This window comes from Hetaerina americana, unplaced genomic scaffold (assembly GCF_022747635.1).
Source record: "Hetaerina americana unplaced genomic scaffold, ioHetAmer1.1.p SCAF_8, whole genome shotgun sequence".
Taxonomy (NCBI): Eukaryota; Metazoa; Arthropoda; class Insecta; order Odonata; family Calopterygidae; genus Hetaerina; species Hetaerina americana.
This window is the reverse complement of record NW_027287427.1, coordinates 38884500-38900334: the sequence shown is the minus strand read 5'-3', so window position 1 is coordinate 38900334 and position 15835 is coordinate 38884500. Positions and strand designations below refer to the sequence as shown.

General features: G+C 36.2%; 1 protein-coding gene across 2 annotated transcripts; it reads left to right on the top strand.

Annotated features, from left to right (window-relative positions):
* The first annotated feature begins 5478 nt into the window (after positions 1 to 5478).
* Positions 5479 to 12335, top strand: Ts (Thymidylate synthase). 2 transcript variants are annotated; one of them, XM_071596687.1, is made up of 5 exons: positions 5479 to 5608; positions 8456 to 8608; positions 10015 to 10194; positions 11293 to 11639; positions 11726 to 12335. In XM_071596687.1, exons 1-5 carry the CDS (start codon positions 5533 to 5535, stop codon positions 11933 to 11935), a joined length of 966 nt encoding a protein of 321 aa, XP_071452788.1. In that variant the 5' UTR covers positions 5479 to 5532; the 3' UTR covers positions 11936 to 12335. The 2 variants fall into 2 exon arrangements, with proteins under 2 accessions (XP_071452788.1, XP_071452789.1); XM_071596688.1 differs by lacking the exon at positions 10015 to 10194.
* The last annotated feature ends 3500 nt before the right edge of the window (positions 12336 to 15835 follow it).

Genomic DNA, 15835 nt, shown 5'->3' with positions numbered 1-15835 from the left:
CATGGTTTCTGATACACTTGGACCTGAAAGTAATGTGCATCGACTTGCAACTGAGAGCATGGGCATGAGATAGGTGTGTGCGAAATTAGCACCACGAGTGCTCTCAGACAAACAAAAGGAAATTCACATATGGATCTAACAAGAGCTTCTTGACTATGTGAGTCAGGATTAAAATTTTCTTCAAAAAATTTTGAGTGAATATATCAATTCTGGCAATAAATTTTTTTTATCGACTCAGCCCTACAACTTTTAGGAAATACCTTGTATATTGCTCATGTGATCTGTATGTTAACCTGATGATGATCTGCAGCAAAACCATGGTTTTGTTTAATCAAATGTAGCAAAGAATATTCAGTGCTCCTTTTCTTTGTTCTTTCAAGGTAAAAGAATTTCATATACAAGCCAAGCAAGATAAAAGAATTTGATCACAAGTAAACCCTCAAACAATTTCAGAGGCAAAGAATTAAATGGACCATGACCTATACTGCAAATCTGGAAATCTCTAATGTTAGTGCCTGGTCTCCAGAGTAATATCTCCAATAAAAAGTATGCTTCAATGCATTTCTGTAAAAAGAAATCCAATCACTACGGTGTTAGATCTTACACCTAGAAACTACTTGGGGTAATACGCAAGCACAGTGGACAAAAGCAAAACACTTGCAAGTCGGACAAACATTCAGTCTTATAAGGAGGAAACTCTTTAGAAACATTGGTGTGGCTGCATTGAAGAATTCAGGCTCCATCAAATGAGTACTGGAGAAATATTCAATTGAAATGGTTTAAGTAAATTGCTTTTTTGAATTTATGAGACCTTACCTTGAATACATATCAAGAATTTGCAACCCCATGCCCAGCGAACAAATTTCTGAATTTAACAAGATACACAGAAAAGCTGCCCAATTCATGAATAATTATTATAAATGAACATAAAGCATTTTATAATCATCTGAAATGTTGGGTTTCCCACTGGAAACATGAACATTCTATGCAAGAAAAACTATTAGACAAATACAAATCATATGAATTCAAAGCTGAAAAAAGGGAATCATCCTATCCCTGTATTGTATCAGTTGGTAAGGCCACAATGAGAAGTGAAGGAAAAATGATTACTGGAAGGAATCTATTTCACCTCCCACATCTCATAGCCATAGCAGTAGAGGTCATGATTTAAGATATTTGAACCACCTGAACTAAATTAATGCAAAATGCCAATAAGCACATTACACAAATGGCTAGTGATATAACAACCCTAACTACATGGCAGCTTGTAAGGAAAATTTAGATAAGTATTTAATGATGATAAGATTCTTAAGAGTAGATCAGCATATTTTTCTTGTATTTGTTCCCCACAAGAGAAGGTCATATGAATGACCATTTACATAAGGACCGGGCCAGGTATTCTCTTCCACCATTCCAAAAAATTACTCATTTATTCCAAATAAGTAATAGATAATCAATTGTCAATGGAGGAACAGTAGACCAATTTCATGTGCAGCATTTGTTATTCCTCACTAATTGCCAATTGGGGGAGATAGGTAAGACATATCCACATTCTCTTCTACACTATCTTCAAAAAGGGAAATACGGGAATGAGAGAGAAAATACCAAAACATGGAAGGAGTGTGGACAATGGTGCAAAGAGGAGTTATTGGAGAATAGTCAAAGAAATAGGATGAATATGCTTCAAATGGAGGCACTTAGGCTCATGGAAAGAGTAAGGTATCTAAGGTTGCCTTCTTTGTTTGCCACGATTTGCAGTAAGTAAAGGCTAAGTTGGGCATATAACTCTCCGAACAGGTCTTGATTATTATAAAACACAATTGAGGTTAATTAGATGGCTAAAATTGGGTTATGAGATTAAGAGAATGAGTTTTGAAAGGAAATGAAAGTAGAGGTAAGTAGGAAAGAGAAACTCACTTTTTAAACAAAACTAAAGTTTAATCCATTCATGGAGAACATTTTGTCAGATTGTGACAATGCATAAATAAATGATCTTTATTCATTCGTGCCATGGAGATATCCATGTGGATGTCTTCTGAACAATACACTGATATGATACCTGATCTATAGGCAAATAAATATATTATCATTATTATAGGAAGCCATATGACAACCATAGTCAATGAATAAAAGAACTTGAGGTGAATTCAGATTCAGGTGGCACAAAAATTACCCCAACTGTACTGTGTTGTTATTTGAATATCTTATTGGTCATTCAGGTAATGATTTACATTATAGATTTTTATAGCATTACTCTGGAAAGTAAATTTTTTCTTGGAAGTTTCACTGGTTTGGGTATTCATTTTCATGATGATATTTTGGAGAAATTTAAATCAATAATAAATGACACAGTTTCAGGCGTAACATGGTGGAAATCCTTCATGATGAACGAAGACACTTCACTTTTCCACATAGATTTTTTTAAATTAGACCTAGGTTTCACTACAGCATAACATCTTCAGATAAATTGAAAATTTCTGAACACACACATAAACACCCAAAAGCTGGGAAAGAGGGTAGGGGAGGAGATGAGAACAACCAAAGGGTAATAGGAGAGGGGGGAAGGTGAGAAAAAAGTCACGGGAGGGAAGGAAAAGGTTAAGGAGTGAAGGGAGGAAGGCTCAAGGAATGTCATAGGATGGTCTACCAGTTAAGGGCTTGGTGATTAAGTGGAGGACTACGGGATTAATGGCCTGATGTAGGGTGGATTGGTGATGGGCTGGTTGGCCCATGGGTGGATCCCTTAATTTTTTAGATCTAATTTTCTCGATGGTAAAGGATAAGCTTGATTTATCTGTGTTTAGGAAAGAGGGCTACACAGACTAGGTTATTCCCATTAGCTCAAGAAACCATGTCTCCTAAAAGCTATCGGCCTTTCACTATATGCTGCATTGGCTAATTTCTGCCCCCATGTCTGAAGATAACAAATTGAAGGAACTAAGCACTATAAAAACGATTGCCAGGAATAATGGCTAGAGCAAAGGCTTAATCAAAAACTATAAGAGAAACTTGTCTAGGCTAGCCAAGTCAGCCATTTATAGTAGTTCCACAAAAGAAAAACCTGAGGTGGAATTTCCCTTTCATAGGACACATTTCCTTTAAAGTACAAAGAATCCTGCTGAAAGACAAAGCGAAACCTGCCTTCTACAACAGGATTAATCTAAAAAGCCTTCTTTGCCATACCAAAGATAAGTTCAACCCGTTACACAGGGGTGGATTAAAACTTCACTGTGGTGACTGCAATGGGATATACATGGGCCAAACAGGAAGGAAGATGGAGACAAGAGTAAAAGAGCACAAAGTGTGCCACAGGAAGAACAATTTCTCATCCCTCTTCACCAAATATCTCATTGAGTGCAGCCACGGAAGTGACTTCTCCCCAGTCATTCTGTATGCAGAGGGGAAGGGATGGCACCTGGATGCTCTACTGGGAACAGCTAGAGATCCTACACATACAAATATGGGAAAATAGATTTTCACCAACGAATTTTTATATCCCTCTCACTCCCCTTTGTCGCATTTCTAATGTCCAGTCCTTTGAACCCCCCCCCCCCCACACACACCAGACAACCAGGCCATCAACAATCCACCCTACATCATGCCATTAATGATCTCCCATAGTCCTCCACCTATTCACCAAGCCATTAACTGGTAGACCATCCGATGACATTGCTTGAGCCTTCCTCCCTAACCTTTACCTTCCCTCCCCCTACCCAGGCTTTTTCCCCTCACCTCCTCCCATTTTCCTCCAATTATCCTTTGGTTATTCTCTCCTCCTACACTCCCCTTTTTTCCAGCTTTTGGGTGTATATGTGAGTTCAGAAATTTTCAATTTAACTGAAGATGTTACGCTGTAATGAAACCTAGGTCTAATAAAAAAATCTTTTTGTGGAAAAGGAGCGTCTTCTTCCATCATAAATCAATACTGCAATTATTCACTCCAAATTTTTCCCAGAGCTTTTATCTCGATTGTGAATTTGAGTTTTACATGGATGTTCCTGATTTTAGAAAAGAACCAAGATTAACAATTTGCTAAGATTGGGCAAATTTCAAATTTTTGGAATTCCATTACTTTGTAACCAATAGACATGTTCGGTGAAGTAGAATTTATAGCTATTCTGATGGACAACAGCATCATGATGCATAGTAGTCATAGCTTACTGGCGACATTATTGCTTCCACATTTTCATTTTGTTCTCATTAGCTAATGTGCAAGCCATTTCTTAGAAATTACAATAGCACTTTTGCCTTAATTCTTCATACTTATATGTCATTTCATTACATAACGATTTAGGAGATTTATTGAGAAATTTCTCGATTAGTTTTAAGTTCTTAATATGTAAAAGAAGTATTATCTATCATGGATTTCTTACTCTAAATTCAGCTATCCGTTATTGGCAGTGCCCTAAGAGACAAAATTTTCATCTTCGACATAATCAAACAATGCTCACATCATACAAATAAAGCTTTGCCTTAAAATAAATAATTTGGCACACTTGAGTAACATTCTTATTCTAGCTTCTTCCATTACCTGCCATTGAAAGGATATATCACTACATTGGTCATTGTTTTTTAAAATTTCATCTGCACACGACGCAGTTTATTCAAAGACTAGTCATGCTATCTCGATTATATACTCTTCTGGTATTAACTTTTCTCAACCATGAAAATACCTTCAAAAGATAACATGCGAACTAAATTTACAAAAATTTATTCCACATCGGTATAACCTGTTTCAAGCCAAGCTGATAAAATTAATCTTGAAAAAATGCAATTTCACTCAAGTGTATTTAGCATTACGGGAAACTTAATACTATAAAATTTTCTCACAGATAAAATTGTGTAAAAGCAAATATAAGGTGAACCATAGGAAATGAGTGCACAGTGACTGTGGAAGATATGTGCTTGCCTGGGATAATATTCAGACGTTAACATGCACAGTTATAAACTTACATTACAAATAGCTCTAAAATCATAATAAAATATTGGCAACCAATTTGAAGGTGCGAAGATAAAATCGTGAGATTTCATTTAACACAAACCTGAGGTGGTTAAAATATAATCTTTCCTAATATCTCTCCCAAAAGAAGACATAGTACTGAATAGGTGAACAACTTATTCAGATCAACTATTTTAAATCGTCGAACTCGTTTAAAGTAGATTCATTTTACTGAATGCCACACACAATCATAAGATTGCTTGGGACAAATACCATTAAATGACATATGCAATGAATTCCAACAACGGCAATCTTGGCTGTTTAAATTAGCTTTGAAATTTTTATTTTCTGCACTTCTGCTTTGATCAATTGTAGGATCCACAATAGGTGCGGGACGGAATCAACCCGTAATTCCCTCAACTTGCCTTTATAAACTGGGTTGAAACAAAACAATGCTTTCAAAATTTGTTACTATCGATCACACTCGATTACGATATATCGTTCTAATCGTTACTCTACAAAGTACTATTCCCGCCGATTTCTGTATTTCGCTGTTAAGTTTTTGAAATCGAAAAAGTAATGAAACACTGACAATGGCTTCATTAGCATCACAAGTTACGATCGCCGGTGGTTCCGGAAGTCCCAGTAATTCTGAGCCAAAAGAAAATGGTGAGAAAATCCTTGGAATTAATTTTTAATACCCTGAAATTGTTTTCGTGCGTCTTCTATAATCATGAATTTTTTTTACCACGTCATTTTTCATGCCAATGAGAGTTGTGGGTATCACAAGTTAAAAAAACATTGAGCACAGTAATCAACTCGAAGGTCGGATTGGCCAATAATGATAGAGTTCACCCAGCACTAAGATCTACAGCGTATCAAAAAGTCACACATCAGGGAAGGGGGGGCCTGTTCCTTTCCGTGCCAGTTATGGTTGCCCTATCACAAGTTATGGAAGACATTTTAATGGGTGTCTCAATTATATTTGCTGTTTTCTGGGGCTGACATAGGCTTACATTATATTTTCAGGAATCGAATCGTAGATAATAAAAGATGTTTAAAGTTTTCTCAAAGCCGTGCTCAGTCTGGTAAGAGTCAACCTCATCATGGTGGTAGTTTGTATTTCTTGCCTAGATTTCCGAGGGCACAGATAGTTAGTTGAAATACATTCCGAATTTCAAGGGTTATTTATCACCCTGAATTTAAGCCCGCAAAGCGAAAGGGATTGTTTTTTAGGGATATTCTACAGCTGCGATAGCGGGTCATTCTTTGTTTAAAAAAATCACTTTCAACCATGGCTCAGGTGCCCTGCGCATAACCCGAGAAAAGATTTTTCTCTCCTTGCCAATCGTTACGTTAACATGTGTTTATATGTTGAATTGTGTAATATTTGCCATGAAAGAATGTTAATGGCACCAATGGGTATCATGCCATTAATCACAATCACGAATTCTATTGTGGTCATTGCTCATTACGTAAACATTATGAGAAGCAGAATGCTGGAGACACTCATTGCTTAAAAAATGTGAGGAGCAAAATGGTAGACGAATGGAAACCTGTACCAGTGCAATATTCCACAGCTCCACAATGTATTGACTAGTACCACCTACATTGTTTAAAGAAAGTAAACTTAAAAGCACGCCTACTCATTTACACTAAAATTATGACTCAGAAATAATTTATCTCTAAACCAACTGGGAATGTCCCAAGATATGTCTATCCTAATTGGTGTCCCCAATGGCCACCTGATAATCAGAGTGTTGATAATGTGTCATATTTTTAGCATGGGTGTAGTTTGTCTTGTGTGTGGGGTGGAAGTGAATCGAAACTCATATCAAATCTTGGCCAAAGACCCTAGACATAACTCATTCTAACACATCTGTGTGTTTCAAATACTTATGGTCATTTTATTCTTCCTATTTAATGGAATAAGGATACTGATAAAATTTTAGGACAACATTCCACATGGAGTAAAAAGGTTCACTCAATACATTAGGATATGTAGAAATACCCGGCCAAGTATCAGCATGGTACACAAATTTACCTTCATCTAAAAATCCCCATCCTGTATGGTTCTACTTCCACCCCATCCACTTGCTGCCTAGCTTGCTTATGTACCAAAACTATTCACAAAAAGGTGTAGATATACATATGGAGTTGGCTTGTTAATGGCTCTTTCCTGCGCTTATATCTTTACTCCATCCCTTTCCATTTCATCCTATGTCTTAAGACTACAACATAATAAACACCACTCCAGACATCATTAGACCTCTTTGCTTGAACATGTGAAAGAGGTTTTAAGTACTTTAATACGGTGTGTTCTTTGGAATTTCCAAATATTTTACCATATCTGATGGAGGCATCATCTGTCTTCATTCCAAAAGTTCTGAGGTTTCTCAGATATTTCACTCGTTTGGGTTTTCCATTCGGAGTGACAGTGATGCTATCAACGATGAGTGATGACTGAATAAAGACCCAATGCGACAAAAATTATCAGAAAACACTGAATTTCCTATTATATGACCAATCATTTAAAAGATTAACAAAGTATTTTATATGTTAAAATGTTCATCTCCAATTTCGATGGGAAGAACTAGAGGTAGGCATGATACTTGGTGGGGAATTCATAAAATCAGTTTGGTTTTTGGATGATCAAACTTTAGTTTGTCAGTCAGCCAAGGGATTGCTAACTTTAATGAGTGCTTTGAAATATCAGTTTGATAGATATCAATAGATATGGTATTACATTAAATAACTAGAAATAACTAATATATGGAATAAATGAAACAAAGGTTATGCAGTTTTCTGGAAAAAAAGGTGAAGCCAAATGTTAAAATAAGAGGGCAAAAACTAGAGCAGGTGAAACAGTTGACCTATCTTGGAATTGTTTTGGACCAATGGTCCAAGTAGTAGAGACAGAAGTAGAATAATTACTACTGGCAAAGAAGCTTTGATAAGGAGGGAGTTGATGACAGGGATTTTGAGTTAAAATGTTAAGAAGTTCATTAAAATCTTGACATGGAGTGTAGTCATGTATGGCATGGAAAAATGGTCATTGAAGCAGAATGATGGACATAAATTTGAAGGCTTTTGAAATGTGGGTGTGGAGAAGGTTAAGTTGATGGAAAGGAAAACAAATGAGGAAGTGGGAGGAGAGGAGATTGTAGAGAGAAAAAATAAGGAGACGGGAAAGATAAATTGAGTGTTCTGATTTGCTGTGGGATGTTGAAGACTGTGATAGAGGGGATAATGTTTGGCCAGCGCAGAAAGGGTATGAATAGTATTGGCACGTTGAACAGAATGTTGTTGGAAGGAAGTATTCCAAATTGAAGAAGGGCTTTTTGTACGGACAGATGTCAAATTATGAATTTTAGGAGAGGCGTGGAAATTGTCACAGTACCGTTTGGTATCTTGTGTCTGTCAAAAATCTATCTTAATCTGTGGATTATCAATAATTATAATAATATGTATTTTGTATTTTATTCAATTCATCTCAAATTTTTTCTTTAATTATAGGGGCTTGTGAAAATGGTGAAGGTAGACATGAAGAGTACCAGTATTTAGATTTAATTCGCCACATAATTTCTAATGGATGCCATAAAGGAGATCGAACTGGAGTGGGCACCATTAGTATTTTTGGACACCAAATGAGATTCTCTTTAAGGAATGGTATGGTTTTAATCTGTTTGGAGAATTTATATATTAAGTTATTCTTTGCTCAATTTTGCTGTCCTAGTGTTGTGAATAGCTGGATATAAATGTTGACCTATAATTTAATGTTTTATATTATAGGCTCTTTCTAAATTAATTGTTTTCTTAATTTTATTGCCCTAGTGTAATGAATAGCCATGTATAAATGTCTGCTCATTTTATGTTAAACCACTGGTTGTGTGCAGTGCCTGAGAAGCTCACTGTACCAACAGCTTCTGTATTAGTGTAGAACACTTCAGCTCCCACCCTTTAGGTCATGGTTATGCTGAATTATGAAAATCAAAGGCTGACTTCTTGCTAACCTATAGAGGTGAATCGCAGTAACGTTGTATATCCCTGTATCCATAATTAGTTTCATGGAATCATACATGTGGACAAAATGCATAATCTTAAAAAATGTATTATCTGTTGAAAAATAGAAAAAGACATGGATAGTCTTTAAAAAAATGTCAGAAAATAATTTTTTTCGTGGTCTGCAGCCACTGTGTCTTTTGTTTCATATTTCTTCATTTACTTACTGTCAATGCATTTTGTGGCCACATTATATAAAATTTATCTATCTGCTATGCGTAATTACTAAACTTGGCAAAAATGTGCTGAGGCCTTCTGCTTTCCGAAATTGAGAATTGCCAACAAATGACTATTTTCTACTATGGTATATTTCTTTGCTTACTTGCCCATTCAGTAGTGACCTTATTTAATTAAATTATTTTGCACCTGTAATGAACTGTAATTTTAATCCTTTAGAAACTGTAATTACCCTGGTTAATATTTTAGGGGCTGATATCAGTAATTGATATTCTTACACTTGTCTTTTTTTCCATGCTCAACTCAGTCAGTATGCAGTTACTAGTAGTCTTATTTAGACTAGTATACTCTAATAGTGGCTTCAAAAACTCACTTCCCCCAGTTGATAGCCCTTCATTAATATTGTATTACTGTTGAAATCATGTTATGTACACTACTTATCTAGCAATAATACAGAATTTCATTGCAAATTTTACTTTATTAGTTTATTATTAAACCAAAGTAAATAAACCTTTTTAAAAATTATGCCCGCAGTATTAATTGTATCTGAAGTAAACTAAGGTCCGCTGTTTACTATTTTCACATTAAAGTGGACATTAATCAGTTGATAGTTTCTCCTGGAGTATGTACGTGCAAACATAGCTACTGCTGTTATATAAACAAGTTTATTTTAAGGAGCTATGGACTATTTTAGACCTACATCTTTCCTTGTTCTAATTTGTCTCAATAGAGAGTAATCAATGATTTTTTTAAATTTGCAAGGTAATTATTTTATATTAAAGTTTACTCCCGTGCTGCACATTGTATGTATACATTCGGATTGCATTTATTCTTAGGTGTGTTTCCTCTGTTGACTACCAAACGTGTCTTTTGGAGAGGGGTAGCAGAAGAATTGCTATGGTTCATTCAAGGGTCTACCAATGCATTAGAGCTACACAACAAAGGAATCAACATCTGGGATGGGAATAGCTCAAGAGAGTTCCTTGATAACATGGGTTTTACAGAGAGGGAAGTAGGTAAGTTAATGTTATTCTCAATCCAAATATATAACATTTGTGATTGTTTCGCATATATTGTGCTGAAATTCCACTTTATAAAGATATGCAAGTGTTGTTTGTTGGTAACCCATTTATTATTTTAAACCCATTAAAGGTTTCATTTTTTTATTTGTTTGTAGATTGTTTTTCCAATCTTATGTACTTGCACGTGCTGAGTGAGCATAGTAAAATTTTCCATACACTTACTATACTGAGTAACAATTTGATACATCCTTTATTTTTCACATTAATTTATGTCCATTTTCCTAAGCATTCAACCCAGCAAATGTTGCATTAATTGCAGCATACTCTTTGATTGTAAAGAAAATACAATAATATAATTTATATTGATTTCTTTCAAAGATTTTGTATTTCATGGCTATTTTAGAATTTTTTAATGTATCCTTGATTTTCCTAACATTTCTGAGATGGGGTTATGATAGGGTTTGATGTTGAAGATCATGAATTTAGTCAGTTACAGAAGTTAATGAGGTGCTTGTTAGAGTTGAACTTCAGTTCAGGAAGCCTTAACTTTCGATGAGAGAAGGAACATTTTGCATTGCACTTGCATTGGCAGTCAGTTCATGACAATTTTAATGTAGCTTTCTTTCTGATGGTCCATCAACAATAATAGTGTATAGCATGGATGTGTAGCAGTGACGTGACACACCTAATGTTGTTATCGCAAAATCCTATTCTGATGAAAACTACTTCAGCTATTTCTTAAGCAGTTCTGTCCTCTTTCTATGCTTAGTTAAAATCAACATCTCTGTAGTTTGTAGAAGTTTGCAGCAAATTTTGGCCACATTTTCCTTTAAAATCTTACATTAACACCAATCTGATGATCAGCTTGTGCACATTCTCATTACAGGGGTTATAATTCAAAGTCGTACAAATATCCAAAAGGGGAAAATGCTGGTTTTTTGTCCAAATTTAATGTTAGGCCTACTCAGTGGTCACCACTTTTACTTCGGGTTACACTTGCCGATAAAATAATCCACCCTATTGAGTTAACACCTTCATTCTAAAATGTTTTGCTGGAGGAGTAACTGAATATTCTCTTCTCTCATTTCTTAGGTGACTTGGGCCCTGTGTATGGCTTCCAGTGGAGGCATTTCGGTGCCAAATATAGGGGGATGCATGAGGACTATTCTAAAGAGGGTGTGGATCAACTTGCACAAATAATCGAAACCTTGCGCAACAATCCAAATGACAGAAGGATAATCATGTGTGCTTGGAATCCTATTGATGTTCCCCAAATGGCACTTCCCCCATGCCACTGTCTTGTACAGTTTTATGTTGCAAATGGTGAGTTGTCGTGCCAGTTGTATCAGAGGTCTGCTGATATGGGACTGGGTGTCCCCTTTAATATTGCAAGCTATGCCCTGCTGACGTATATGGTTGCTCACATCACTGAACTCAAGGTCAGGGGAATGTATCATCTCTTGAATTTATTTAAATTAAATTAGAAATATTTGTACTAATGAATATTAATTTTATTTTTACTCAGCCTGGAGATCTAGTGCATACGATGGGAGATTGCCATGTATACTCAAACCATGTTGAGGTTTTAAAAAAGCAACTGGAGCGTACACCAAAGCCATTTCCCTCTCTTAAAATAAATAGGGATGTCAAGAAAATAGAAGATTTTAAGTTTGAAGATTTTGAGCTTATAAACTATAACCCACACCCAAAACTGGATATGAAAATGGCTGTGTAACTGGATGGCATTCATGGAAAGTGCAGATGAAAATATACAGATATCGTGCAATAGCATTGCTAATGCTAAGTGTAAGGTAGCCATTTTTAAAGATGATACTTGGGAAACTAAGGAATATGTAAACTAGTTGTCTTATTTCTGGTGAAATTCAGAGTTAACCTGAATTTACCAGTTTAGTTTCCTGTGTCATGAAAAAGAGGACCAAGATTATTGGTGTAATTACCATTGTTGTCACCAATATCACCTCTAAAAATAAACAAGTACCCTGTGTGATCTGACTGATGTTTGGATCAATCACATTGGCTGTTCGGCTGTTTTTTATTGCAGTTATTTTCTGAATAGTGCATCTATTAAGAAAATCAATGATATCTCATGAACTGTATTTATATTATCTTTTGCAATAAAGTTTCAATTTTGAAATGGAAGATAAAAATATGTTGATTTTCTAACTGCATGTATATCATAGGTCCAATAACCTATCAGTTATTCTTGATTCCCTTATTAAAAATTTAGAGGCTTCCCACTGAAAGGTACCAAGTTCAAATCCTAGAGACAACAAATATTTTTTAGAGGTACCCCGATCCCTACTTGAGGTGCTTTGTGGAGAGCACTTTGAGTGAGTACGATGCCCATTGGATGGAACGTTACACTGTGGACCCCTTGTCGCCTTTCACCAAGAGTAGGCTAATGGCATCGCGTTTCTCTCCATCCTTCCTTTCCCACCCATCCCTTATGGCACAAATAACCTTAGCTGTCGGTTGCCTCCTATAAAAACTATTACTCATTTGAAACTCTTAAAATGCAACTTCCTGGCCAATCCACCATAATAATAGTACATCCAGTCAGTACCTAGACAGTCCTTATCATCCTGTGATTAGTCAGTTGAGTCCCTATACTCTCATATCTCCACTCACACTGACTGGATACTGAAATGAAATTATAGACTTGGTAATTCCACACACTTAATTTAGAGCATAACCCAGGTTTCGACGTTGAATGTCATTATCAGGTGGTCCTCACAGAAGCCAACTTAGTACGTACAGGGTGCGGCGCTTAAATCCAGACAAGCACGTGCTTCCTTGCCGGGTTAGCGAAGCCTTCCCCAGACTTCTCTGAAGCATTATACTTGTACTGAGCCTCTATATCGTAAATAGTTGACCTGGGGTACCATAAGAATCAAAATATAACACCCAGCGCAAACACTTTTGATAATAACGGCTCTTCGATTGTACTCCGCACTTGTATGTAACATCTCAGGCATTTTGAAGTTATGACTGTTTAATAGATGCCTATAGCTTCCAAGAATGCAAGAATGTCAACCACGACCTCCAGTGGAGCTACAATGTGGCAGGAAATTCCAATTGCAATTTGTCTGGATTTAAGTGATAGACCATTTCATGAGCGGGGGAGGGAGGATTGGTCAGAGAGGGAGGGTGGAGAGGTTAAAATGTAGACAGGAGGGAAAGGGAATTACTGCTTTCGGTGTCAATCATTGACTTTTAAAGGGGATTTGCTTGGGAGGGGGATACTCCTTATGGGGAGCACTGGACTTGAGAGAATATTAGATGTGGGACGTGGGAGGGACACAATATTTTGTTGGAAAGTTCATCCTTGCAAAAGACACATTTTAAAATTTCCAACTGCTACAATGCATCAAGTCTATGTTCTTATTTTCAAAATGGAGAATTTTACTCACTAAGTCACTTCTGTGGTCACATTTGATGAATAGCTTCACAGAGAGGGATGTTATATTCTTATTCTTTACACATGTTTTGCGCTCTTTTATCTCTTCTTTAAATATCCGTTCTGTTTGCCCAGTATACTTAGTGGAACACTCAAGAGCACTTAAATTCATACACTCCACTCCTCTTGTCTTTGGGAACTTTATCTTTAGTATCGGAGATCAGGTTCTTGAGGCATGAATTATTGTAAAGGGCAAATTTAATTTTTTCTTTTGGTGGATTCTTGATTGCTCTTTGAGAAATATTCCCTAGATAGTGTATTTGTCGTCATTTGGCAGTGGGATCTTTAACATATTCGGCATTGTAAATGTTGCTTATGGCTATTTCAGTAAGTTTCTTCAGGTAAAGTTTAGTCAATAGTGCTTCTGGATATCCAATGTTTACTGCTATTGTTTTAATTACGTTAAGTTTCTTATTTATATTTGAATTGGATATAGGAATAGAGGCTAATTGGTACATCATTGCATGAAATACCAGAAGCTTTTGACAAAGCAATGGCTTGAAGAGGAATTGATTAATTGGACTGTATACATTTCCTTCCAAAAAATGGAGTACTATAACCCATATTTGCCTTAAGAAATGGATAGATTGAGGTATTTCAGGGAACTTTTTTACATGTGAATTGTATATTAGAGTTGACAGAATTTAAGTGAGCGAGAAACTTTCCTAGTTGCCTTTCGGAACCTAGCCACAAAATAGCCAAATTAGAAAATATAGAGTGGGAAATGGAGTAAGGAAATATAGATATTTTAGGGATTAAATGAAAATGTGAAAAAAACAGGATACCGAAGACCACAGATGAAACTATCAGAAAACACTAAGGAAACCGTGAACTCTGATGAAGTATTGGGAAGAAAGAGGAGAGAAGGATATGGAAGAAAGTAAACAAAATTGGATAGAAAGAAGAAAAAAGAAAAGTAAAATAAATTGCGGTGGGAAACTACTTGGGAGAGAGAAGCGTGGTGGTAGATGTAGTGCAAGGACTTCCTTTGACAAACAAAGGAAGCAGAAAGGGTGAGCTGTTCAGAGGTGAATTAAAACCAAATAAGACTTTCAAGGGAGATAAAATTCCCATGAAACTAATTGAGGGTTCAGGAAAATGTGGAAGGAGTTTTTATGGGCTGATTAGGAGCTATTGATAAAGTAGGATGGAATTTGATTGGAAGATTTCATTAGATCACGATTAGTTCCCATCCCTGAAAACCGAAAAGTAGCCATATATAAAGAATATAGAACAATTCTCATTTCACTTGTAGAAAAAGTGGTTCAATTAATTCAAATAACTGCGGGATATGTAGCAACAGTAACGAAGTTTCATCCACTAATGAGCATTAAAATGGAACAATAAATGATTGTAGAAGAGACCAAATGATTACTTAAGGGATGATCAGTTTGGGTTCAGGCAGGGGAGAAGCATGCATGTTGCCATTGTAGTAATGAGGTCACTAAAAGAAAGGAACATTAAAGTTCAATCCAGTTCTATTAGTTAATTCCATTGAAAAAGGTAAAGACTACATGTGATGACTACAGAACAATAAGTTTGATATCCTACGCAGCTATAATTGTTCTCAGGATCATCAACAAAATGATAGAGAGTAGGGCAAATGATTACTTAGGGGATGATCAGTTTGAGTTTAGGAAATGGAGAGGTATGCATGATGCCATTGCACTTATCAAGAGGAATATAGAATACAACCAGGAGGCATTTGCCTATTTCGTAGATTTTGAAAAAGCGTTTGATAGAGTGAATTGGGAAAAACTAATGAGTAGAAACTATCTATTGCAGAAAATAAGAATAGATTGGTGGGACTGGAGGCTATTCTGCAACCTGTACACGCCTCAGACTGCTCAGGTGTGAGTAGGGAACGGGGAGTCCGGATGGGCAGTGTTAGGAAGAGGTGTAAGGCAGGGTTACCTATTATCATTGTTGCTATTAAACCTGTACGTGGAGGAAATGATTAAAGAGGCATGGGAAGAACTGGAGGTAGGAATGAAAGTCGGCAGGGATTTCGTAAAATCAGTTAGGTTTGCTGATGACCAAGCATTATTTTGTCAGTCAGCCAAGGGGTTGCAAGCATTGGTGATAAGAAAATGATTGTGATAGGTATGGGTAGAAAATCAATTGAACAATACAAAGGTTGTGTTTTCAAGAAGGAAA